This window comes from Eumetopias jubatus, unplaced genomic scaffold (genome assembly GCF_037043125.1).
Source record: "Eumetopias jubatus isolate StellerSeaLion01/CBP00866 unplaced genomic scaffold, mEumJub1_p1.0 scaffold_9, whole genome shotgun sequence".
NCBI classification, from domain to species: domain Eukaryota; kingdom Metazoa; phylum Chordata; class Mammalia; order Carnivora; family Otariidae; genus Eumetopias; species Eumetopias jubatus.
This window is the reverse complement of record NW_028274815.1, coordinates 119,535,474-119,562,780: the sequence shown is the minus strand read 5'-3', so window position 1 is coordinate 119,562,780 and position 27,307 is coordinate 119,535,474. Positions and strand designations below refer to the sequence as shown.

At 50.1% G+C, this 27,307-nt stretch overlaps 1 protein-coding gene across 1 annotated transcript; it reads right to left on the bottom strand.

Annotated features, from left to right (window-relative positions):
• Positions 1-1,232: 1,232 nt before the first annotated feature.
• On the bottom strand, positions 1,233-26,119 carry BPI (bactericidal permeability increasing protein). Its single transcript, XM_028118751.2, has 15 exons — positions 25,920-26,119; positions 24,325-24,439; positions 22,909-23,037; positions 21,329-21,490; positions 20,038-20,101; positions 17,783-17,846; positions 16,353-16,444; positions 13,519-13,695; positions 12,242-12,301; positions 10,651-10,818; positions 9,524-9,591; positions 6,181-6,223; positions 4,258-4,321; positions 3,134-3,210; positions 1,233-1,618 (listed from the first exon to the last, which is right to left on the bottom strand). The coding sequence occupies exons 1-15, from the start codon at positions 26,047-26,049 to the stop codon at positions 1,580-1,582; spliced, it is 1,452 nt and encodes a 483-aa protein (XP_027974552.2). The 5' UTR covers positions 26,050-26,119; the 3' UTR covers positions 1,233-1,579.
• Positions 26,120-27,307: the final 1,188 nt, after the last annotated feature.

Below are 27,307 nucleotides of genomic sequence, written 5' to 3'. Positions count from 1 at the left end.
AATTTTAAATGTCTTTCATCTGCTTCTCCTCACTACACATGCTCCTCCGTTTTCACTAAGCAACCTGGATGAAGTCTGATTTACAACAGGCTCCCAATTTGTACCCATCCCTTCCACTCTAGCCCCTCCAATCCCTTCAGGAGTCACCACAAAACACATTTAAAACCAAATCTGGTCATGTCATCCCACACCCCACTGTGTGCTTCAGACTCCTCATTTTTCTGGTCTTGGACCAAATGTCAACCGTGAAAGAGCCTTCCAGGACTGCTCAGTCCATCCTAGGAGGACCCGGCTAATGGCCTGAGATGGCCACAGCTGGTGTGCCACGATGGGAAATGGCCCGGAGCCCCCAGACTCACCAAGGGCCCAAGGACAGTCTGGGCTGGTGGTCTGGCTTCCATGCCAGCCTGGAGAGTCACGGCGAAGAACTAATTGCAGCTGAGGATGTGACTGGCTAAGAACTCCAATGGCCTCTGTCCTCTGGCCCAGTGCTCTGCTTTGGGCTCGACGGCTGGTCAGGAGAGCTTGGGAAAAGGGAGCCACATTACAGAGCCCAGGCGTGGGGCAGGGAAACACGCTGGGCAGGGCAGGTGCTCAACAGCGACACCGGGTGGTGGCGACAAGAGCAACAGGCGCCGGATTTTGAGGCCCACACAGGAAGACGGGAGGCTGCGCAGGAGAGCTGCTCAACAGCGATACAGTGTGGCAGTGGCAGGAACAGCAGCCTAGTTGGATGGATCCACTCTATGAACTCTCTCTGCCTGACCTTAGGAAGCAAGACTCACTCCCTTCCGACTAAGTAAACCCCAGATACTCTTGGGAAGTGTGGAATGAGGGGTGTCTTCAGAGGGGACAAAGAGGGGCGCCTGGGTGGTGCAGTCAGTTGAGCGTGGGACTCTTGGTTTCCTCTCAGGTCTGATCTCAGGTTTCTGAGATCCAGCCCCGGGGAGGGCTTCGTGCTCAGTGGGGAGTCCGCTTGGGTTTCTCTCTTCCTCCCCCTCTGTCCCTCCCCCTGCTCTCTCTTTCTCAAATAAATAAATAAATCTAAGAAAAAGAAAGGAAGAAAGGGACATGAGACTTTCTGCTAAGAAGGGCATGTGGGGGCTCAAGAGATTAATCAGAGGAATGGAAAGAGGTGATTGTGTCTGTGAATTGGTGCTGCAGGGCATGCTGGGTGCAGCCAATGAATGAAAGAATGAGCAAAAACCAAGAAATAATACCATCACACAGAATTGCACAGAAAAAGAAGTGTTTTTTTGCGGGGGGTGGGGTATGAAGCGTGATGAGAAATAGTGTGGTAACAACTGGAAAGCAATTCTTGGAGGAAATCTCTGTGCAGACTTAGCCCTTGCAGGAAAAGGCATAATCCCTGAAGTATACACACCGCACACTTTCTCAAGGAACGAAGTTTCTGTATTTAGATCATTTCCGAATCTGAGTTCAGAGAAATTTGCAAGAATCTCTGGTAAAAGGGCTGGGGAAAGGCAGCCTGTGCCCCTACGGGCACATCAGGAGTGGGTGCCAACAACCCCGCCCCCTCCTGGCAGGGATGATGGCCCCCCCGGCACCCATGACGACTTCAGCTGTAGTGAACATCTGCACCAAACAGCAGGAAATTCTAGGGAGAGATGAGAGCACTGTCATCAGCAGGGAGTGCACCCTGGTCTCTGAGCACCATGCTACTGGGGTTTCAAAGGAAACTTTGGGAGCAGCCTGCCCCCCCCCACCCCGGGAAGGGGAGCCGAGCGGGGCCTGTCTGCGGGCACAGAGGCCGGGGTAAGTGGGGGGCCCTCGGGATGTAGCTGCTGGGGCCTGCGTGTCAGTGGCTGGCGGCATCGTGAAGCTGCAGATGTGGGAGGCCATGGGCTGCGGGGGCGGGGGGGGGCTTCATTTGTCATCCCTGCCTCATGGCAGCTCAAGGGAGCCTTGTTCCCATCAAGGCTGCGAAACCACTTTTCTTTGCTCCTTCCTGCCCTTCACTCAGAATTTTGAGAAATGAAGAAATTGCATTGTGCCATGGGGTCTTTTTTGTTGTTGTTGTTGTCAAGGACGAACTTGGTAAAACGTGGGGGACTGGGGGGGGCTCTGTGTGTGTGTGTGTGTGTGTGTGTGCGCGCGCGCGCGCGCATGTGTGTGCTTTCTCAGCTAGTCTACGGCCTCAGCTGAAGAACTGGGGGCTGGCTGACTGGATATTGGGGCTGAGGGAGAGCAGGGAGTCCGGGTAATGTGGCCGCTTCCAACAAGGGCCACAAGGTTAACGGGAGAGCTGCTGAGCAAGGTAAGGTAAGGAAGCAATAGTGGGTGGCAGCTTCGTGGCCCAGTTACCAGTTTTGTTGGGACACACTGACTGGGCTAAAAGGCCTCAGGGTGGAGGGAGCAGAGAAAAAACTGGAAGCATGTCTGCATCTCTGGGTGGCACCAAGATGGCTGTTAACCTGAGCTGATGAAAGCCGGCAGGGAAAGCTCACAGTGGGTTAGGACAGAGGCCTGGGCAGGAATCCTGGAGAACTTCTGCGGGTAGGAGGAGGAAGGGAGAGGAAGGGGAGGAAAGGGGAGGATGGGGAAGGAGGGAGGAGGAAGAACCAGTAAGGAGGACTGCATGGACCCAGAGAGAGGTAGCTGGAAAACCAGGAAAGGGAACATTCCAAGCTAGTAGAAGAAAGCATTCCTAACTAGTCTCAGAGGCTGCTGTGGGTCTGGCTGGGGGACAGGCAAGAGAAAGTCGTCCATTCTGGGACATAGATCTCCACTTGGTGCCTCTCTTTTTACCCCCTGGGAGGCATGCCACTTTACATCAAAGATGTAAAGACATCCACTTATAAAAGAGGCTCTGAGGCCACCAAGCGAGCTCCAGTTTTTCCGGAGCGGGGGGGGGGGGGGGGGTGGCGCGGGGGGGGATGCTTCAGAGCCAATGGTTCAAAGCAGGGACCTGGCTGTGAATTTGGACTTGCCTGAAGAGCTGTGTGGCTTTTCTGAGCCTGACCCTTTCTTCCCTGTTCATTAAGAGCCACCCACCTTACAGGGTGCTGTAAGGGTAGAGAGTGCTTGATCCAGGGCTTGCCCACAGGAAGCTTTCTGGAAACAGGTTGCTGTTGTTGAGGGACATTGGGTGAAAAGGGACCTTTGGACCTACCTGGTGGGACTGAAGCACCAGGTTGAAGAGCTGGATGTTGGCGGGCAGCGGGAGAGGGAAGCCTTTCATCAGCCACTCTGCAATGGAGGATGAGGTCAGCACGAGGGGAGGGAAGGCGGAGGCCAGCCCAAGAGCCGGGTGAGGCGGGCGGCCTCCCTGAACCTGCGTGCCTGGCTCTGGGCAGGGATCAGCAGGTGCTTGCAGGCTTGAAGTGTAGGCTGTTCTGGAGACCCTGACTCTTCGCCACGCTCCAGGGACCTGGGAAATTGGCCTTCCCGCCCCATCAGCCCCAAGCCCACATTCAGGACCCATGTAAGCCTCTTCCCCAAGTCTACTCTCCCGAGGGTGACTGCAGTGCTGATGTACATGGCCGGGGAGGCTGCTTGCAGGGGTCGGGGGTAGATAGCCTGGGGCATGTGACTGGGGGTATCTACTGGCGTGCGCACGAAGACCCTCAATGTTTAGGGTGAAACCAGAGTAGCCAGGGACCAGCTCTCCCCACCCCATCCCACCATATTCTGACATGGAACTCCAGAGAATTCTAAACTCAACCCCATTCTCCCAGGTCATTTCGAAGCTACATGTGTCAAGGTAGGAAGAGACGTCGTAGTCTTGAGACTCATTTGTGTCTTGATTTATAATTTCTAACTATTCTGGCCTGCAGTCTGTGGGCCTCTCTGAGCTCTCTTGCTCCTGGCTCCACAAAGGTGAGGTTTTTATCAGTGTGGTGAGCGGAAGCCGGGAGCCAAGGTTAGCCCTTCTTCCCTGGAGCTTCTCTCAGAGGTGGGAAAATGCTGAGGGCTCCGGCTTCATCTCTCACCTTCTCTGTGACCTGCAGCAAGCCACCTGACTTCTCGGATCTCCCATTTCCTCCCCTGAAAACCCTCATCTCCTGGGGCTGTCTTAAAGATTGGATGGAATAATAGATGGGCACATAATAGGAGCTCAAGGTGAGGGCGGCCCCTTTTCTCCATCCCTTTTCCGGGACAGATGCCACCGAAGGTTCATTTGACGTGACCACCTTCCAGCCTCCATAACTTGGGCCAGGTATTAGGTGACTCTAGGATTGAGCCCCACCTGCTTCCCCTGGGACTAAAAGTCACTCATTCTCCAAAGCTCCTTACCGTTAATCCTGGGAATCACAGTCGTGGACAGAACATAATTCATGATAGCCTGCAGCACCACAACCTGGAAATCAGGAGGACGGGGCCCACGTCAGGGCACCTCGGTGTCGTCAGGCATCCTCTGCCAGCCTCCCTTTCCCTCGGGGCAACCTCAAAGCTGGGAAAATTGCTGAGTGAGGGACACAGGGGATGATGGGAAAATTCTGCAGCCCAATCAGGGCCCCCAAGCGTTAGACCCGGTGTCCCAGGTTCCAGCTGTATAAAGCATGTTCTAGATTAAGGTACAAGGCAGAGGAAAGGAAGGTCATCAGTGTATTTAGACATGAAAACCTTTGAGTGAGAAAATGCATGGTCTCAGATGCTGCTGCCGGACAAACTGGCTCAAGCTTTCTGAGGTTCTATTCGGCCATGTTCAACAAAAGCGTTAAAAATGTGTGTGCCTGGGGGTGCCTGGGTGGCTCAGTCGGTTAAGCATCTGACTTCAGCTCAGGTCATGATCTCAGGGTCCTGGAATCAAGCCCTGTGGCGAGCCCCACACCGGGCTCCGCACTCAAGGGAGTCTGCTTGTCCCTCTGCCCCTCCCCCTGCTCTCTCTCTCTCTGTCTCTATTTCCAATTAAAAAAAAAATGTGTGTGCCTGGTAGGCCAGCAAATATGCTTGTAAGGCATTCACCCTAAGGAAACGATGTAGGGCGCAGGTAAAAATTAAGATGGAAGGATGCTCACCAGAGCCATAAATTCAACCAAAACAGTAAATTAACAGCAGCCTACATGTCTAACAATTGGGAAATTATCTGGGGGACATGGTGGCACTTTGATTCTAGGAAATATGATGCAACTGTTAAGAATAATATTGTAGGAATTTAATTATCCACACAGAGATATTCATGATATATTTTTGAGCGAGAAAAAGCAGGCTATGGAAACCACATAATTCCACTGTCCTATTGAATATGCATAGCAAAAGGTCAGGAAGGATATACTCTAAATGATTAACTAAGTGGCAAAAATAGGAATGGCTTTTATTCTCTTTGGTTTGCAAATCTGTAGGTTTTGATTATTCTAGGATGTAGATCTTCTACTTTTGCAATAGTAAAAAAATATTCAAAAATAATGTAGCACCCTCAAGATGATTGCCTGGTGACATTTACAACTTGTAAATATGTACATTTTTTTTTTTCTGGAGCAATTGAGTTTCCTTCCCCAGGCTCTAAATCCCTGGGCTCATAAAATGTGGTGCCCTTCTGTCTACGAATCTGAGAACTTTACATTTTTATTTTCTGCAGAAACGGAAGTTAGTTACTGGCTGAGTCAAGCCACTGTAAGATCTCGGGCACCGTAAGAGCTTTTTGTCACCACTTGGTGACAGCCTGCTGAGAAATGAAGCCAGCATAGGAGATAGTAGAACCAAGAAATGGAGAGAGTCAGAATCCTTAGGACATCATCTGAACACCTGGATCCACCCTTGCCTGAAACGCTTACACTTTTCAATTACCAGAGCCAATAAACTATCCCCTCTTTACTGTCTTTATGGCATTTTAACAGTGATCTAAGAGAAAGGGGGAAATAAATGGCTACTTTTTGAACTCTATCATTCACTATGTTGTGTGCCTCCCCATCACGTGCTACCCCACCCTCATTTGGTTTTTCATGTAGGTGGAAAGGATTATGCCTGATTTGGGGGAAGGTTTGAGGTTCAGAGAGGGGAAGTGACTTGTCCAAGGCCCACAGTTAGTAAGCATGGAGCAGTGATTCTAGCTTAGGTCTGTGGGCCCACAAAACTCCTCTGGCCATTACTTCACATGCAAATTATATGCAAATGAACAGGTGGCCTCCGAAAATGATGCCAGGAGCCTTTGTGGCCCTCAGGACAGTTATCTCAAGATCGGCGGAAGGAGGGAGCCACCAAGGACCTCAGACTCACCGAGAAGGGGCCGATGTCCGAGTGCTTCAGTTCTAGGAGCAGCCTGTGTGAAGAGGAGGAGGAAGCTGAGATCACCTTTTGCCTGACCTATGTTAGAGTCCGGTTGCTGGGGAGAAGGGGCCCTCTCTGGTGGATGCCGCCCGGTTTTCCCACCCAGTATCCATTCCCCTTCCTCTGGTCACAGCTCCCTAATGGTTCCTTTGCGGGCATCACCCCTTCCCTACATTGTTAGTGCTGAGCTCTGGGGTAGGCTGGCCAAAGGGCAGAGTCCACCTCCCCTAACACAGTGATTGTTGGAAGGATGGACCCGTGACCCATGCTGGTTCAATGAGAGTTTGCCCCAAGGACTGTTGGAAATACCGGGAATGAGGTGTTCTCCTTTCTCCAGGAAAACTAGGGAGCTGCTGGTGACCTTTTTTTTAAAATTTTTTTATTGTTATGTTAATCACCATACATTACATCATTAGTTTTGGATGCAGTGTTCCATGATTCATTGTTTGTGCATAACACCCAGTGCTCCACGCAGAACGTGCCCTCCTTAATACCCATCACCAGGCTGACCCATCCCCCCACCCTCCTCCCCTCTAGAACCCTCAGTTTGTTTTTCAGAGTCCATCGTCTCTCATGGTTCCTCTCCCCCTCCGACTTACTCCCCTTCATTCTTCCCCTCCTGCTATCTTCTTCTTTTTCTTTTTTCTTAACATATCTTGCATTATTTGTTTCAGAAGTACCGATCTGTGATTCAACAGTCCTGCACAATTCACAGCGCTCACCATAGCACATACCCTCCCCAATGTCTATCACCCAGCCACCCCATCCCTCCCACCCCCCACCACTCAGCAACCCTCAGTTTGTTTCCTGAGATTAAGAATTCCTCATATCAGTGAGGTCATATGATACATGTCTTTCTCTGATTGCCTTATTTCACTCAGCATAACACCCTCCAGTTCCATCCACGTCGTTGCAAATGGCAAGATCTCATTCCTTTTGATGGCTGCATAATATTCCATTGTGAATATATACCACTTCTTCTTTATCCATTCATCTGTCGATGGACATCTTGGCTCTTTCCACAGTTTGCCTATTGTGGACATTGCTGCTATAAACACTGGGGTGCACGTACCCCTTCGGGCCCCTACATTTGTATCTTTGGGGTAAATACCTGGTAGTGCAATTGCTGGATCGAATGGTAGCTTTAATTTCAACTGTTTGAGGAACCTCCATACTGTTTTCCAGAGGGGTTGCACCAGCTTGCATTCCCACCAACAGTGCAGGTGGGTTCCCCTTTCTCACATCCCCGCCAACATCTGTCGTTCCCTGACTTGTTAATTTTAGCCATTCTGACGGGTGTGAGGTGGTATCTCATTGAGGTTTTGATTTGGATTTCCCTGATGCCGAGCGATGTTGAGCACTTTTTCATGTGCCTGTTGGCCATTTGGATGTCTTCTTTGGAAAAATGTCTGTTCATGTCTTCTGCCCATTTCTTGATTGGATTATTTGTTCTTTGGGTGTTGAGTTTGATAAGTTCTTTATAGATTTTGGATACTAGCCCTTTATCTAATGTTGCTGGTGACCATTTTTGTCACCACTTGGTGACAGCCTGCTGAGAAATGAAGCCAGCATAGGAGATAGTAGAACCAAGAAATGGAGAGAGTCAGAATCCTAAGGACATCATTTGAACACCTGGATCCACCCTTGCCTGAAACCCTACACTTTTCAATTACCAGAGCCAATAAACTATCCCCTCTTTACTGTCTTTATGGCATTTTAACAGTGATCTAAGGAAAAGGGGGATTTAAATGACTAATTATTGAACCCTATCATTCACTATGTTGTGTGCTTTACCCCATGGAAATCCTATAACACCCTCAGAGGCAAGGGCCATCACTCACATTTTACAGATAAGGAAACTGACACTCAGAGATGTCAGACAACTTGCCCAAGGTCGTACAATGAACAATTAGCAAAGTAGAATTTCAACAGATCTCCTGATGCCTGAGCTCTTGTCTCCAATACCCTACAAAGCTTGAAAGCTCACCCTTGTTCATCAAGAGGTGGGAGCCCCAGGACTCCTGCTCTGTGGACTCTCACACCCCACCCCTGCACATTTGAGCATCTGCTCAGCCCTCACCCAGCTGTATCGTCTCTGACTCCTCTACTTGAGAGGCTCATGGGTGTTCAAGGGAAATTAAATCCACATGTATTCGAAGCAGTAACACTTGTCAGAATGATGCCAGGAGAAATAAGCAGCGTGTAAACCTCAGGAGCCAGTCTCGAGGTTAAGAAGGACAGCTCTGTGCTGCAGAGAAGGCGGAAGTGGGCAAGAATGTAGGTCAAGACTCAATTTAAACAGCGTGAGCATGATTCAGAGGCAGACAGCAGGTCTAACCATTGGGGTCATCACACTGACTCGCGAGGGTCTCCCTTTCTCCTCCTCTGTGTGTGTCCTTCCCTCTCTCTCCTCCTTCTGTGTCTGCCTCTCCATCTGTCAGTCTCTCTTGCTCTCATTCTCTTTCTGTCTCTCCCCTCCCTTCCTCCCTTTGTGTGTGTCTCTCTCTGAGAGTCTCTCCATGCGTCTCTGACTTTCCCTCTCTCTCCCCCCATTGCTGTCTTTCTCTTTTCTGTGTGTCCCTCTCTTGCTCTTGCTTGTTGAGCCCTTATATCCCTTGTGTTCTCCACACTTCAATGCATGTTAATACCTCATTTCATCCTCACTACAACACTCTTGGCAAAGAACAACCATCGGGCATGTTTCTTTTACATCATCGGGCTTCTTTCGAAGCCAGGGCCATGGAATTTTGCTGAGTAGAGTGTTGGCCGAGGGGGGCTGCGCTTTGCATGCAGGTAGCCTCCACCCCAGAGTCCCTATGCCTAACCACAGCCGCCGCTGTTGGGGCTCTCCCAGCACGAGGCGGCTGAGCACGGCCCACGGATGGGCTGTGAAGAAAAGGATGTGGGTTTTCCACGTGCTGAGGCAGGCCAGGGACAGAGGTGGCTGGGCGCCGCTGAGGGTCAGCGCTGAGTAGAATCACCTTCTGGCCCCGCACAGCCATGAGTCTGCCCAGGACCGAGGGGCATCCCGGGGTGCAGGACCTTCTGTGCTAACACTGGGAGACTGCAGGCAAACCATGATGACTGGTCACCTACGGTGTATGACCTCGGGTGGCCCACTTCATCTCCGAGCATCAGATTTACTATCTGCAGAGCAGGGCTTTGGTGCCCACCGCACACCGTCTGAGGCTTAAATGTGATGGATGAACAGGAGAGCAACGACATAGAGCTTGGTGTGTTGTGGGGCCATTGCTAGCCCATGGGCCCCAAGAGTGGGTGGGCGGCCACTTACCTGTCCATACTGAGCTTTCCAACAAGCCTGTCAGCCGTGGCGCTGACCTCCATCGAAGCATTCGTGCTCTGCAAGGCAGCAATCCAAAGAGTGAAATCCCCTGAGCCAGGGGCCGAGGCCTTGGCAAGGTCTCCAAGATGGGAGGGTCAGCTTCACAAAGGCTTGGCAGAGGAGCCCACACGGAAACCAAGGAGGAGGGGCTCTTCCTTTGCTTTGGGCTTGTTGGTGAGTCCTGGGCTGTCCCCTAATTACCATTTTCTCCCACTGCCCTAGGGAAAATTTCAGGTTTCCAGGCCACTTGCACGGGCTGGGCGAGACTGACCTCAGGACTGGAGTCCAGGCCAGCCCTATTCTCAAGCCATTCATTCATTCATTCATTCAGTCAACAAATACTTACTGAATCAGAAAACTGAGCTCCCCACCTCAACTTTCCTGCCCACTGTCTGCATGATCCGGGGCAGACCCCTCAGAACCCATTTAATTGACCAAGTGGGGAAAATGGGTCTCAACTTGAGAGATGGCAGACCTGCCTGAGGCCTGAGTGCTCCCCTGGTGGGGAGACAGTCTGGCCTTCACCTCCGTGGCCACAGTGGGTGCCACCAAATGTTCGCGGAGTGACAGCGTGAGCAGATGAATGAATGCAAAAATCAGCAATGGGCCAAACACTTGCATAAATGAAGGATTACACACACAAATGAAGGAATAAACAAAGATATGCATAAATAAGTGCCGAATGAGTGAACTAACAAATATACAAATGATTAATTGAACAAAGGTATAAGTGAATGAATAAATGAATAATGGAATAAATTAATGTGTGCATGAACCAGAACAGGTCTAGCATATTTCAAGTTAGCAACGTAACGAATAATTGAATGAATGAACAAGTTCACAAATGCATAATTGAATGACCAAAGATATGAGTGAATGAACCTGAAACAGTACACATATTTCAAGCCAGTGATGGAGGGAAGAACTGAAGCCATGAATGCCTGCAGAAGCCAGAAGCAGTTAGTACAGCGGCTCTGGTCTCAGGTCCTGGAGCATCTGAATCTAGGCATGGTTCACCTTGGTCCCCCAACTCCGAGGGCAGTGCCCTCATCTGCCCACACCTGGGAAGAGCTTACCAGGTGAAGCACGAAGAGGGAAGCCAAGGAGGAGTTCGGGAGCACAGCAAAGGCCTGGACCTCCAGGGCAGGGGTGAAGATGAGGCCAGTGGGGAGCACGGTGAGGTGCGGTGGGGACGAAGCCGAGATGTTGAGCTGCACCATCATGTTGGGGAACATCTTGGCCACCTGCAGCCCCCAGTGGGGACAACCAACAAAGTGACAGTTTTATTCAACTGTTTCTAAATCCCATCTTGTCTTGACCCTGCATGAACACCTCCAATGTATTCCTGGTTACTTCTTGACTAAATTGTAAAGACTTCACTCAGTGGGACTCCGTGCCTGCAGCTTCCCCCCATAGGCCTCTACTCCTTGTTCTCCAGCTCCAGCCACATGGGACTCCTTTCTGTTTCCCAAACATACGACCCACTCTGTTCCCATCTAACACCCTTTGCACTCTCTGCTCCTCTCACTGAATGCTTCTACCCCCATTCTTTCCCAGCTTGGCTCTCTCCCTTTCTTTAGGGATCAGCTCAAATGTCACCTCTTCACAGAGCAGTGTGGGCCTCCTGGGGGAACTGAGGAGGGATTTGGTGACAACCCAATCTCTTCTAGCCTCCAGTCCCCTCCCCCCCCCACCACCAGGTAGACTCTCCGTCTCAGAAAAACAATGTGATTGTTAGGCCATAAAGCTTCAAGAAGATTTCCCTGATCCCCCTACCAGTCACGCCTCCCCACACCAGTACCCCCTGTATAGAAACTTCCAGAAGTGCCACTGCTGGAGAGGCTGTTATGGATTGAATGTTTGTGTCCCCCACACTCATGTATTGAAGCTCTCACCCCCAGTACAGCTGTAGCTGGAGACGAGGCACTAAGGAAGTAATTAAGGTTAAATAAGGTCATAGGGGTGGGGCCCTGATCCAATAGGATTAACGTCCTCATAAGGAGAAACACCAGAGCGTGCTTGCTCTCCCTCTATATGAGCTCAGAGGAACGACCATGTGAGGACACAGCAAGAAAGTAGCCATCTATTAACCAAGAAGAGGCGCTCACCCAAACCCAGATCTGTGGGTACCTTGACCTTGGGCTTCTCGGCCACCAGAACCATAAGAAATACATTCCTGTTGTGGGGGCCCCCTGGTCTGTGGCACTTTGTTATGGCAGCCCGAGCAGACTGAGACTGAGGCTTTTGTCTGAAGCGACCTCATCCATCCATTGGCTTCATGTGTCATGGGGAGCACCTTCTTTTTAATTGTTTTGGGTGCCTGAAGGGTAATTTTCTCTCTTCACTGGACTGGGGTTCCAGGAGGGCAGGGATACGGTCTGCTTTGCTAGATGCCAAGAGCAGAGCCCTGGCCACACGGTAAGCACTCAATAAATGTTCCTTGAGTGGATAAGCCCCCAATGTCTACCCTCACGTCTGGTCGCCTGGGTGCTTGGAGCCTCTCTCTGCAGGGAGGAGGGGCTGCACAAGGCTGTTTCCACTCTCAAGCTGGGTTGCCTCTGGGTCTGGAGGGGGGGGCTCTCCTCAGGCCATTCAGCAGAGCTCAGTCCTCCCCGGCACCCCCAAGCTGCCTCATGAGGGGACAAAAGGGAGCAACCTCCTTCTTACCTCGGGTATGAGGGTTCCAAGAAATGTGGTTGTCAGTCGGAATTTGGATTTCTTTGGTATCTGTAGCAAGGGAAGAAGAGAAAAGTATCTTGGAGGATTATGTTATAGATTGGAGAGGGGGACAAATTCCATATGAGGGGTGAGAGACTGAATGCACAGACAATGGCCAAGCCATCCATGACACCAACGCTGACCCACAACTTCTGCAGCCATCAGCCCAGAACAGTCAGGACACGTTCAGTCGCTGCCAGCTTCCCTATTTTTTTGCCCTAAAAAACTCAAATATGCTCTTCACACCAATCACATAGGATGCCCAGCTTCTATTAGCTCACGTCCAGCTTGCCCGTGCTCAAAACCTCTACGGGAACATAGTTGTAAAGATATAAAGCCATCAATCCCCCCTCCTCTGCGTGCATTCGTCTCTGCCAAATGCAGGTGTGGGTGGCTGACTCTCTTGCCCCGAAGAGTTCTCATTCTGGTGGTCTTTGTTTATTTCCAGGGGACATGTGGGGGCTCAGCATCCTTTTGGTGCCCCTACATCCTCTTCCAGGAGCAGTGTGGGTGGAACCCCACATGGTTGGTAACCAGGCTGCATCTAGACTCTGGAGAGGATGGGTAAACTGAGGCCCAGAACAGGGCTCAGCCATGAGTATATCAACAGAGACACTGACGATAATGATAATGGCGACGTGAGGCTAAGACTGGATTGGGGCAGGGGCGCCTGGGTGGCTCAGTTGGTTAAGCATCTGCCTTCGTCTCGGGTCATGATCCCAGGGTCCTGGGATCGAGCCCCGCATCGGGCTCCCTATTCAGTGGGAGGCCTGCTTCTCCCTCTCCCACTCCCCCTGCTTGTGTTCCCTCTCTCGCTGTGTCTCAATAAAATCTTAAAAAACAAAACAAAACAAAACACTGGATTTGGGGCAAGTACTCGGGCAGTGTTGGCTGCAACTTTCATCCCTCATTGAGGACTTCCTACCTGCTCAGCATGTGCTGAGTGCTTCTTGTGCATTCATATCTCATTCTACCCTCTCACATGCTTGGGAGAGAGATACTGGTATTGGTGTTTTACAGGTGAGGTAACAGGTTCTGAGAGGTTGAATGACTGGCCTAAGGTCACCCAGTTAGGAAAGGGGGGGCCCATATTCCAACTCAGGTCTGGCCGCCTCTAGAGGCTGGACTATGATCCCCCTGCCGTGTGAACACAGGTTCGAGTCCAGATGGTCTGCTGGGCTCTGAGCCCCACACTCATCCTGCATCTACCCCCAGCCCGGCCTTACCATGTCGTCCGTGATGGTCAGGTGTAGGACCCCTGCCTGTTGGTACACGAACCCCGCTGTGTTGAAGAAGTAGTCGGAGATGCCCAGGTACACCATACGGTCATGGTCGTTGGGAAAGGCCAGCGCTGGCGAGGTGAAGGGAAAGGGGCCAGGGTGTGCCACACTGAAAAACTCCCCCTGGGGGCGGAAGAGACAGGATGAGCCTGGGCTTCCTTCAGGAATTATAACTCAATGTCTTCATCCCGGGAGAAAATGGGTTGAGGAAACCAATCATGCACTCACAGAGGAGGAAGTCATAACCAGAAACCAACAATAGTATCCTGTGCCTCCAGGGGGCTAGTTTCTAGGGGCTTTTCTTGCCAATCCTGCAAGGCAGGTATGATGATGCTCATTTTTCAGGAGAGGACACTGAGGCACAGGGAGGTGAAGTGACGTGCCCAAGGTCACTCGGGCAACACTCCCAACCACCTGGCATACTCCCAGTTGCGCCATTGGCTTGGCTTTGGCCTTGCCAATGAGTACAGAAATTACACCGAACAACAATGAGATTCTGTTTGTTTGTTTTCGTCTGTCAAATTAGCAAAATTGTGAAGAGAGAGGTAAACTGTTTTAAGTGCACATGTATTTCAAACTCACACTATCCAGTTTTTGTGAGTGTTCATATGCTGCTGGGGAGTCTATGTTTAATAAGTTTCTGAAGAGCAATTTGGCAATGGCTGCAAAAGCAGATAGCTAGGAAAGAACAATGTTGAGTTATAAAAAAGCAAATTGTAGATAGATACATATGGTAGAATACCATTTATGCAAAATTTAAAGGCATATAAAACATACTAAGCAAGAATTATTGACACACATAGATATGTAGTAAAAGTATAAGAACACAAATTAGAAGGAGACAAACCAGCATCATATCTGTGATTCCCTCAGGGGTAGAGGGGGCCCCAAGTGGCCTCAGCGATTTATTTTTAGAATGTTTCATCTCAAAAAAAAATCAAAGGCAAATATGACAAAATGGTAACATTTCTTAAATCTGGGTGGTGGGTTCTCTGTACCTTTGAATCATCTCATTATTAAAAATTAAACACCATGACACCCATCTTACAGAATACCACGCAACTCTTAAAAATGATAAGTCCGTGTGCCAACCAGGAGCCAATTGCAATGCATATCTTTAGCAGAGAAAAGCAAGTGAAAGGCTAGAGTGTATCCATTCATGAAAATGGATCACCAGCAAAACCAGATGGGTTTGCCCTTGTGTGTATGTGCATGCTTCGAACCAGGGAGCCGGGAGGTTAACGCACTCCATGGCTCACAGCCTTAAACCTCTGAGCAGGAGCCTGGGGCGGCCAGGAAACGGGACGTCCTCATTCACAAAAAATAACTATGTATCATTTTAATCCTTTATTCCATTGTATCACTTAGATTTTTTTTTTTGGTCCAGCAATGCCACTTCTAGGAAATAGTCAAGGATGGGCAGAGATCCAGAGACAAGGATGTTCATGGCAGCTCTGGTTACATGTTTGGAGAAAATGGACAGAGCCCAATGTCCCAGAAGGCGGCACTGTCCACAAACCTTATCACAAGTGTCCACCAGAAAGACCCAACAGCCAGTAAAAGGGCTGTAGGAGGACAATTCATGGAAAGATGTTCATGCTACGCTGTTCCATTTTGAAAAGTTGTGAGACAGTATGTATAACAAGACTCATGTAAATACATGTATGTGTGTATTCCTATGTCTTATATGTGGGATTTTTTTATGCGTACGCACGTGCACGTGCGTGCGTGTGTGTGTGTGTTTTCCAGTGTCTTGGTAGAGACAAGGTTGGGGGGATCTAATCTGTGTGTCAATAGTGTATATCTCTGAGTTGTAATATTTGGGTAATCTCTCTCACTCTCCTTCCTTCCTTCTTTCTTTCCTATTTATTTCTCTGCTCCTCTGTAGTTTCTAAATGTTCTTTTCTATATCAAACACGTTTTAGAACAAACAAGTAAACAGTAACAAACAAGCCAGTCACTAGTTGTGGAGGGACTGAATGAGGGACATCCGGAGGGAATGCAGGGGTGGGACCTACTCCAGCTGTGGCAGTCAGGGAAGGCTGCTCTGGGAGTGATATCCAAGCACAGACCCACCTGGAGTATAAGAAGCCAGTTGGGGAGAGGAGGGCATGTGAGGGAAGGCAGTTCAAGGGGGAGGGAAGGTGTAGGACAAAGCCCCTAAGGTGGGAATGACCTTGGTGTGTTGAGGAAGTGCAAGGCCAGTGTGTCTGGCTGGAGGGTGGTGAGCGAAGGGAGAGTGGCATGAAGTGAAGCTCCACCCATCCCTCCCTCCATTTGTCCATCCAATCAAAATATTTACTAAGCAGCAAGTAGATACCAAGCATAGCTCCCGGTGCTGCACCTGGAGTTCCTGACCAGCAGTCAGGAACAAAGCAGCTGTAGCCCCTCCTCTTTCATCACAGAGGGAGACAGACGTGTGACTGTGTGTGTGTGCATGCGCGTGTTGGGGGCTGTTAGTCATAAGTAATGGATATGGAGGGAAAGGAGGGAACTGTTTCAGTGAGTGTGGTCTGGGAAGGTCTCTCTAGGGAGAGGGAGATTTGAGTAAAGCCTGGAAAGATGGAAGGGAGAGCTTATGTGAATATCTGGGTGAGACCTTCTGGGCAGAAGGAGGAGCAAGTGCAAGGGCCCTGGGGAGCGAACGTGCATAGGGTGGTTCAGGAGTAGTGGGGAGGCCAGTGAGTCTGGAGCAGGGAGAAAGTGCAGAGATAAGGATGATGAGGAGCCCCAGGAAGGTCCAAGACAAAGGCCTGAGGGTCTCTCGGTGTAAGTCTCACCTTCAGCTGCCCGTCCAGGTTGTCAGCCGTGGCTGTCGGAGGTGCCACCAGTGAGTAATTGATCCCAGCGACCTTATCTATTTTGGTTGTCACTAGAGGGGAAGAAGATGGACTATGAGCTGGCTCTGCACAGCAGCATTTTGGGGGCCCGAGATGCAGTGTCAGCATCAGCCAAAGTTGAATCAAGAACTGTAGTGTGGGCTCCTTTCCCACCTCCTCCAGGGAGCCCTCCCTGAGGGAGGGACATGACCCCACACTGCATATAAACAGACATCATCTCCTTCCCTTCTTCCAACAGCCCCAAGATACGGTCAAGGAGCAGAGGGCTTGAATTGAAATCTCTATGATCTTGGACAAGTCCTTTCATGTCTCTAAGCCACTTTTTGTCATTGGTAGAACAAAGTAATACTAGTGACCCCACAGACTCCCTGTGCATGGTCAGGGCTCAGAAGCCAAAGGGACTATTGCTAGCAGTGATAATACCCCAGGCTGAGTCCAGGCTGGCTCAGGTCCGAATGGTTTCTGTGTTTCTCAGCAGTCATCAATGAGAATTAAATAAATACGGGTCCCAAACAAACTGAGGGTTGCTGGAGTGGTGGGGGGTGAGAGGGATGGGGTGGCTGGTGATAGACATTGGGGAGGGTATGCGCTATGGTGAGCGCTGTGAATTGCGCAAGACTGTTGAATCACAGATCTGTACCTCTGAAACAAAGAATGCAATATATGTTAAAAAAAAAAGAAGAAGAAGAAGAAGAAGATAGCAGGAGGGGAAGAATGAAGGGGGGGAAATCAGAGGGGGAGATGAACCATGAGAGACGATGGATTCTGAAAAACAAACTGAGGGTTCTAGAGGGGAGAGGGGTGGGGGGATGGCTTAGCCTGGTGATGGGTATTCAAGAGGGCACGTTCTGCGTGGAGCACTGGGTGTTATGCACAAACAATGAATCATGGAACACTATATCAAAAACTAACGATGTAATGTATGGTGACTAACATAACAATAAAAAATTTAAAGTAAAATAAATAAATAAATAAATAAATAAATATGAGTCCCTCCTTAAGCCCTTCCTTCTCATGTTAGAAGGGACGAAATGCGGCTCAGCAATGTAACTTGTCCAAGACGGCACAGCGGGTGAGTGATGGAGCTGGGACTCCAACCCAAATCATTTTCCTGCTTGCTGAGGCCAAACCTTGGACACTGCAAATCCCTGGGTGGGGGGTGGCTGGGGGGCGGGGCTTGGGCGGTGCCTGGGGACGGAAGGCATCTTAAACGTGCTCAATGTGCTCACACCATGTGCTGCCCAGCCTAGTCTGCAGGGAGGGAACCCAGCCAGCAGTTTGGGGAACTCGCTGGCTCCAGCACACGGTCCCTGTTTCCCAGCCCCCCTGCCCCTTGTACCCCAGCTGTCCTGACTTCACCCAGTGCTCACCTCGCAGTGTCTTTAAATAAGACTGCAGCTTGGAGGACACGGAACTGGTCACTATCTGGCAGATCTGGAGAGAACCAAAGAAGTGATCAGTGAGGGCTGCCCTTAATGGAAACTGTCCTTTGGGAATAAGGAACCTGACATGTTTTCTTTTCCTTGAATGTTTCTTTGAAGGAGAGAGGGAGGGAAGGGAGGAGGGAGGGAGGGAAGGGAGGAGGGAGGGAGGAAGGACAGAAATGTAGGAGGGAGAACACTGGTTTCCTAGAGTGTTTCTATCACACAAGATGTGTGACTCTGCACGCCCCAAGAATATCATCCTCTAGGAGCCTGTGACTCTGCCACATGGCCCAGGGGTGAGGGGGGCAGCACATCTGGGAGCTAGGGCCCGGCTGAACACCTGGGCTACTGCCTTCCGAGGCCACTCACCCAGGAGGGCCACCAGATGGCTCCAAACCACAGCAAATCACACCACAGCCTGGAGCCCATCTTCCTGCTACAGCCCCTCTATGCTCCTTCCTACCTGCCCTCCCCCCCAGCCCCCCCCCCCCCACAGACACACAGAGCATCCCTCAGACACCTACTCTTCGCTCTGCATTCCTGGGGAGCCAACTGCCCAGCTCACTCCTCTTCATTTCTAGTTCTTGCTACTATCATGGATACCCTGACTTCTCCTTTATCCATCCATCCATCCATCCATCCATCCATCCATCCATCCATCCATTCAGCCAGCCACTCAAGCCAGCACTGTCTTCTAAAGAATATCTTATTATGATTAAGAGCTTCACCTCTGAGGTGGGATGGCCTGGGTTTGAACCTCAGTACTATCACTTCCCCCTCGGTGCCTCAGTTTACTCATCTGTAAAATGGGGAAAATCATGACCCCCGCCACCGGTCATAAGGATTTTGTGTGGATTAGGTGCTGGGATCCTTGTAGAGTTCTAGGCATTGTGCCGAGCCCACCCCATATACGTAGTGCCCTCTTGCGCCTTCTCCCCATCACCATTGCTATCTGACAGCAGTGCATTCGTACTTTTTAGCTTGGCTGCTTTTGGGGGGCCACTCTTATGGTGTTACCAAGAAATACTCTCTTTTGATAGTTCCGGTGCTAAATGCTAACATTCTCCTCTTACTATTACTTAATTGCAAAGACAGTTGAACCATGGGTTAACCAGGCTGGGGGGTGAGCACACCACCTGCATTACCTCAGTAATCCTTCCGGCAGCTTGGTGCCAGAGGTATTAACGTCCTCATTTTGCAAATGGCGAAACTGAGGTTCTGATACTTGCTCAAGGTTACAAAGCTAGTTAGGCCCTGGGGCCAGAATTAAAACCCAGAGATTCTGACTCTGAAACCCATTCTATAATCTACTGTGTTATTATGCATTGTGACAACCATGCACTGTTTTTTTGTTTTAAGACTTTGATAGAATGCCTTCAGACTGATGATCTGATTTGACTGATGTCTCCCTACCCCCATCGTTGGTGCCTTCGCCTGGAAACCCAGTGGCTCGCATCCAGAAGACCATACAGCTTCCTCAGTCTCCCTGACATGCCCTGCCCCATCTTTTGGCCCCTCCAGTCATTCTCATGGCAACCCCAGAAATTTCTCTAAAACACAGATCTGGCCAGGTCACCCCCTTGCCTAAAATCTTCAATGGCTCCCCATTGCCCTTGACTCACTTGGCCTGTGAGACAGGCTCAGGGCATTCCTGGGAGCTAATGGTTCATTCATGGAAAACCAGGGCAAGGAATGGCCCCTTTTTCTCAACTGAAGAAGCTGGCCTGGGTGGATTTAGGGTAAGGGCAGGGTTGGGAATGCTGGTTGGTACCAGTCCCAGCCCTAGGGAATGGTTTGCTGGCACTCTAGCCTACCAGCTTCCTCAACTGCACGTCTTCCGTCTTCCGGATGGGGAACACCCAGAAAGGGGTTTGGGGTGTGGCAGGGATGGGGGAGGAGGCCAGAGGACTTTGAGAAGAAGCAGGGCGAGGCAGGAGAAGGCAGTTTGCCTGAAGGAAGGAATGTGGAAGGAAGAGCAGGGGTGGTGTAGCAGGAGTGGGGCGAGTCCGCTGAGGCTGTATGCTGGGACCCTTTCTTGGCTCTTGCTGGACTCCTCATGACTGGTTTCTAAGTTGGACCTGTGGTTTCAAAGAACTGTGAGGACCACCGAGGACTGGTCCTCTGGGGTGAGAGCCAAAGAATTCAGTGATGCATACACTGAGGCCTCCCCCCGCCCCCCGCCCGCTCTGAGTCGGTCTTACCTTGCTGGTCATGGTATTTCGGATCGAAGACTCTATTTTTTTGTGGAAGAGTTGTATCAGCCACCTGAAGATTGACATGTGGAGACATGCATGAGGCTTCCCAAGTGTCCCGGGGCTGCATTCGGGAGCCTGCCTCATGTGGGAAGCCTTCCTCCCCTTCTAAATACCCTAGGCACCCTTGTTCCTGGGCTTTAACTGCACACATACACCCCCATTAGATACTTGGCCCTCTGGGTGCAGTGACTCGTTTATGAGTTTATTTCCTCAATTGGTGCATAGCTGGACCCCCACCCTGTCTCAGCCTCTTTCCTTGTTACTGCTCTCCCTCTTGGCACTCCCGCCACACTGTTCTGCTGTATCCTCTTGTGTTCTGTGCTGCCTCCCACCACAGGGCATTTGCACATGCTGTTCCTGCTGTTTAAAACACCCCCTGTCCCCAACATCCACCTAATTAACTCCTACTTATTCTTTTCATTTCAGTTCAAATGTCATTTCATCAAGGAAGAACCAGCCAGCCTCCAGACTAGGTCAGATCCTCCTGTTCTATGTCTTCGTAGCACTTTGTGCCTCTTTTTCTTAGTTCTTATATCCTTTTGTAATTCACTGTGAGCCATTCACCAGCGCAATGGTTTGATTAATGTTTATCTTCCCCACTGGGCAGGAAGCTTCAAGAGAACGGCTGTGTGGCTAAGAGTCTACAGCCAGAGAGTTCTGAGCTGAATCCCTTTTCAACATTCACTAGGTTTGAAAACTCAGGATATTTCCTATTCTCTCTCTGCCTTGGTTTTCTCCTCTGAAAATGGGGGTAGTAATAGACTAACTTCATTGTGTGGATTGGTTGAGACAATTCACAAGCTTAAAAGAATGCTTGGCACACAATGACGTGTGCCGCTGGTAGCTATTGCTGAATTTTAATTGGCCACTGCTATTTCCTGAGCACGAGCCTGGTGCACAACAGATTCTTAGATGACATTTCTTGAGTGGATACATACATGCCTATGGATAGGTGGTGAGGATTGTATAGTTTTGGTGCACGTAAAGTGGGTAGCCCAGAGCCAGGGGCATCATACATGCTCAGTAGTCTGTTGAATGAATGTTGGATGAACAAGCGACTCCTTGAGGCAGGGAGGGTGTCTGCTCTGTCCATGGACCCTGTCCCTGCCCTACACCTGAGGCCCCTGTACGAGACCTGGCAAGGAGGGGGCACTTGGCATGTTTTCTGAATACAGAGATGATTAGGACAGTGCTTCCTGAGGTCCCTCCTCCCACCCACAGTCCCAGGAGATCATACCCTATCTTGCCGCCTGAGATGTGCACGCGGACACTGTCGATATGGCTGCTGCAGCTGGAACAGGTGGCGGTGGGGAGGCCTGAGGCGGGGTCAAAGCCCAGCTCCAGACCAGCCGAAATGGAGATGCCCGTCACACTCAGGTCAAAGTTGCCCTTGACTTTGCTGAAGGAAAACACGGACAAAAGAATTGGAGCAAGCACTTTCTTCCCCACTGCCACTCAAACTGCAAGCTTGCGCTGGCAGGTAGGTTTTGCTATTTGAGATGGAGTTCAGAGAGGGGAGGCAGCCTGCCCAAGGTCACACAGCACTGAGCGAAGTGTGGGTCCGTGTCCGCCTGGTGGAATGCTGCTCTGACGCACTGCCTCTGCCCTTGCTGAGTGGCTTTGGGTGTCTTAACAGCTCTGAGGTCCAGTTGCCTCACCTAGACCCTTGGCTAGTGGTGGAACACTGGCTTTGCCCCTAAAAATCTGGGGGCTTGGGGGTCCAGGACTTTAATTAATTAATGCTCTCATTAGTGAAATGGGGTTAATAACTTCTCCTTCAGGGACGAAACCAGTTTGGGTAAGATAGTGGACCTAAATGTATTTTGTCAACTCTCCTTCAATATGATGAAGTTTTTTTTTTTTTTTTTTTTTTTTGCCATCAGTGAGTGAAATGATAGATGCAAAAGAGCCCACATGAAGAACTAAGCGATTCTTACTGTGGGGAAGGGACAGACCCTGCAGTCCTTGTACGGGAGGGCAGATTCGTGTCCCTCTCCCCAGAGTGCCTTCTCCTCCCTCCATTTTGCCCCTGGACTCCCCACCAAGAAGTCGAGGAAGTGATCGGTCATTCTGAGCCACCACCACTAGAGGGAAGGCTCACCTTGTGGGGAACCCAATATGTAGCGTTAGAGTTGTAGTCTGGATGATTTGCCTCAATGTTTCACCCCTTTCCCTATCTTGGGGGGAGCTGTGTGCATTTCCAGGCTCTTGACTTTGGGCTTGGCCACACGACTTACTTTGGCCAATGGCATATGAGTAGAACTGACCATAGACCCGTTCTGAGTCTAGGCCTTAGGGGGACCTATGTGTTTCCAGTTGCCCTGTCTGCACGTCTGCCATCACCAAGGATATGCTCTGAGTAGCCCACTGGTCTAAGGAGGAGGAGAAAGAGATACATGTGGAGCAGAGCTGCCTCAGCTGAGCCCAACCCAGATCAGCAGAACCCCAGCTGACACATAGATACAAAGTGATAATACATGATTGTTGTTTTCAGGGGCTGAGTTGAGGGTGTTTTGTTACATAGCAATAGCCAACTGATAAAGGGGTAAATGAATGATCCCACTTAGCCTTCCGCCCTAAGCTACATGTACCAACTCTAGACAGTGTTTTGCATTGTGATGTGGACAAATCCTCAGCTATTAATCAAGGCTATGTTGAAACTTCATACATGAAAAATGCCCCCAGGAACCCTGTGGGGACAAGTGGTGATAGGTTAGGCAAAAATTTGGCATTCCTGTGATCCTGGCTCTCACCCCTTCCAAATATCACCAAGAGCTCACCCCACACACTCAATAAACCCCAAGCTTGGAAACTCACATGAATTTCTTTCGGGCCTTCCATTTTCCACTGATCTTCATGTTGGCATTTATGATGGAGACATCAAGGCCCTTATTGGGCACTAGTCTTATCTGGGAACTGGGAAGCTGGAATCCACGGACAACCATGCTGTGAAGAAGAAATGCTCTGTTAGCCTCCTGGGGGTCCACACAAGGACTCAGTTAATGGTAAGTGCAAAACCACCCCCACCCTCAACCCTGCACCGTACCCATTCCAGGAGAACCCAGAAGCTATAAGAGCAGCCTTGGAAACTCTGTGGGCCTTGGGCAGAGTAGCTAGGCTTTAAAGTCAGACAAATCTACATTAGAATCCTGTTCTTCAGTGTACTATTGGTGACCCTGGGCATGTCACTTAATCAACCTGAGCCTTGGTTTTCTCATTTGTAACATGGGCATAATAATCTCCATCTTGCAGGAAGTGTGACGATCAATGAGGATAATACATGTAATCTCAACTGGCTGCAAGTTCTATAAAAGGCTGGAATGTGTCTCTCTCGGTTCACTGTTATAGCAAAGCCTGCCGCAACACACACATAGTAGGTGCTCAAAAATATCTGTTGAATGAATAGGTGTATAAAATGTAGAAGAAATTTGGGGGTTTTCTTCCCACTACCCACACCCCCTTCTCATGGTACTAGAGCTGCCTTTTTACTTTGGGGGAACCCCCCTCACATCTACTCTCTGTCACTCCAAAGAAAGTTGACTTCACCTCCACCTTCACGGGGTGGAGCTTTGGACTCGGGCGCAAGCTAGTTAGTGGAGGGTATTCCCTGGCCACAGTGATTGGTTCAGGGATGTGTACATAACCAAAGATGGCACAATCACAGGGAATCTTAGGGGTTTTGCTTGAATTGCAAGGGAAAAGTGCTCTCCTTCCACAGGATTCTCAGTGCTGAGGAAAGGCTAGTAGCCATCTTGCATCTTCAAGGGGACCCCCTACCTGAGAACTGGACCTTCCCAAGGGAAGAGATGCTGAAAAGTGGCAAGGCAAAAAGAGGGTCCAATGACATTTGGGGCTTACCTCAAGCTGAACCTGAAGCCAGACTATGCCAGAGATGTCTCAAGCATGTAAGCCAATAAATTCTGTCTTGGGCCATTTTAGATTAGGCTTCCTGTCCTTGAAAACAGCCCCCCCAAATCTTATTGTTATATGGGCCTAGCACAGAGTTTGGGGGTTCATGACTCATTCCCCGTGCCTTGGGAGTCATGGTGAGTACCTTCTGTGGCCTCCTCCACACTCAGCTTGGGGGATTATATCCCCTTGGGGTGGTGTCAACACTAGTTTGTGGACCTTAAGCTCTCTGAGTTTAGGAGTTTGGGGCTCTGTGGTTTAGGTCTTGGTGGCCCCAGACACCACAAGTTCTGTACGCTAAGGATTGAGCTCCGCAGGCCTTACCTGTAGAAGCTATAATGTCCTTTCCCGAGATGTTTGATCTTGAAGCTTCCCGAGAAGTCCGGGATCTTGATCTTCTCCAGCTCCTTCTGCAGCACGGCCACTCCTTGCTGGCAGGCTGAAGGGTGAGAACAGGGGTGATGGTCAGAGGCTCAGCCTGTCCCTGTCCATACCAGGGGTCAGTGAGGGTTTTCTGTAAAGGCTCAGATAGCAAATATCTTTGGCTTTGTGGCTCATACTGTCTTTGTCACACCCACTCTGCTCTGCTGTGATTGTCGGAAAGCAACCACAGACAATATGTAAATGGATGGGTGTGGCTATGTTCCAATAAAACTTTATTGATGGGACACTAAAATCTGAATTTCATATAACTCGCACGTCATGACATATTATTCTTTTGATTTTTTTCCAACCATTTAAAAATCTAAGACGTAAATGCCATTCTTAGTTCAATGGACCATACAAAAACACGTGGTGGGACAGATTTGGCCTGAGGGCTGTCGTTTGCCAATCCCTGGTCTAAAATATCACCTTAAACACCCAGTCATGTGTCCTATGAGTCTTTCTGGAACACTGACTCTGCACCTCCCTTGGCGCTATGCCCTCACAGGTAAGCCACCTCTTTGACTTTCGGCTTCACTCTCCGCAGGATATTTGTGCCATTCTTTTTTTTTTTTTTTTTTTGGCGACTCTGCCAGGACTCGAACCTCTGCTTGGGCCATTCCTGCTACCTACAAGACCCTCCCCTCCCACCTTCACCTGGTCAACTTCCCGTCCGCTCTATCATCACTTCCCCCAGGAACCTGCTCTGAGCCAGCAGACAAGAGCAATCCGCCTTGTCATCATTCTCATAATGCATCTCCTTTGGAGGCCCCGTTACTTCCCAGTCCCTCCTCCAAGCTTCGGTTTGCTCATCTGTGAATTGTTGCTAGTTAACAATATGTCCCACCCAGGGTTGACATAAAGATGAAAGGAGATGGGGTATGTAAAGCGCCTGGCCCAGATCTGAGCGGGTCAGCATGGGGCTGTTCCAGGCCACGCTTTCCTAGGTCTGGGCCTGGGTGAGTGGCCTGGAGGGAGCCTCTCTGGGGCATCCAGATGGGTCATGTGCACAGTAGGGCTGTGCCAAGCCCCTACCCTGGAGGAGACCTTGAAGAAGGCTCTCCTCATTCTCCCCTTCCTCATCACTCAGCCTCCTCACAGGGCCTGGGCTCTGCCCATGCTGGAGACTGAGCCAGGGATCTCAAGGCAAATGGTAAGACTGAGAACCAGCTCTGGAGGGAAGAGAAGGGCCTAGAAGCCTGAGTTGGCAGCTGGGTAGAGAGAGGGAAGGGACCGCAAGGACCCTCGGGGGCCTGAGCGCTGGACTTGGAGTCCTCCAGACCAACACTCTGATCCCAGCACTGCCACTTTGCAGCTCTGTGACCTTGGGCAACTCACCTAGTCTCAGTTTCTTCATCTATACGATGGGGGTAAGAGGGCCTCCTTTGAGGAGCAGTGAGCAGGCTATGCACTGGAATTAAAGGGCTGCACACAGCAGGTGCTCAATAAGTGCTCTTTAAGGGTGGAAGAGGAGGGAAGGAAAGTCATCTGATTACCGTAGTCCAGGCCTTTCTGGGTGATCCTGGCCACAACGCCGGGGTTGGTGGCCGCCATCACAGCTGTGCCCAGGGTGGCGAGCACCAACAGGGCTGCCCATCTCAGCACGCTGTCAGGTTCTCTGGCCATGTCTTCGTTCTCCGACGCTGCCAAAGCCTGGAGGCCTTGGAGGGGAGCCAGGGATCTATAAAGGACCTGGCTGGGGAAACGCAAGCCAGTTGGATGTAGAAAGGAGGAAGGAAATGGGTGGGGGCGGGAGAGGGGAAGGACTGCTGCCTGTCATGGTTGGAGCCCCCGGGGCAGCCAGAAGGGGAGCTGGGAGTTGGGAGGGGGACGCGGTGTGTGGGGGGGTGCGCCTGTGAGTGTGTGCCTGCCTGTGGGTGTGCATGCGTGTGTCTATGTGCGTGTATGTGTGTGTGTGTGGTGTGTATGGGGGGGTCGAGTGTGGGATGTGTGTGTATGGGGGTGGTGGGGGGGCATGTGTGGGACGTGTGTGTGGTATGTGTGTATATAAGAGGATGAGACTTCTGGTTCTGGCATCATTCTCCTCCCTAAGCATCCCCATGCCCCTCCCTGAGCCCTCACCCAAATCCCTCCACCTAAAAGCTTCACTGAAGCTGGGTCCTGGGTACATCAGGATTTATTACATTTTTCTTTTTTTCCCCATACTGAGGTATAATGGACACATAAAATTGTATACATTTACAGTATACAACGTGATGATTGCCACAACCAAGCTAATTAACACATCCATCACCTCACACAGTGTGGGGGAAGACATTTAATCTACTCACTTGGCAAATCCCAAGTATACAATATAGTATTCTTAACTAATACTTACCATGCTGTACATTAGATCCCCAGGACTTACTCACTTTACAACTGGAAGTTATATTTTCCTTTCCACTTTTGATATCCTTGATATTTTCCATAGTAAAACATTTTAAATAACAGGCCCTTTAGCATTTTCTTGTCCTAAGAGACAGTAGTGGTAATAATTAAATGCTTGAATTTTGGAGTCCAGTATCTTAGCTGTGGTTTTAAATCTCAGCTCTGCCACTCTCTGGTGGTTTGACCTTGGTCAAGCCCCTTAACCTCTCTGAAACTCAATTTCCTCTTCTGTAAAGTGGGGATAATCAGAGTACCCACCCTCCTTGGATTTCTGTGAAGACAGAAAGGGCTTTAAGCCATGTAAAGCACTTAGCACAATGCCCCCCCCCGCCCCCGCATAATAAGCACAGAAATGGTAGCTATTAACGTCTCTCTGACTTTAAAAGTAATCCAGGTTCATCAGCCAAAATGTGAGAAAGAACCAAGAGAATAAAAATTGCATGCGATCCCCGGTTCTAGAGACAAGCAGAGGTGTTTTGTGTCTTTTAGAGTATCC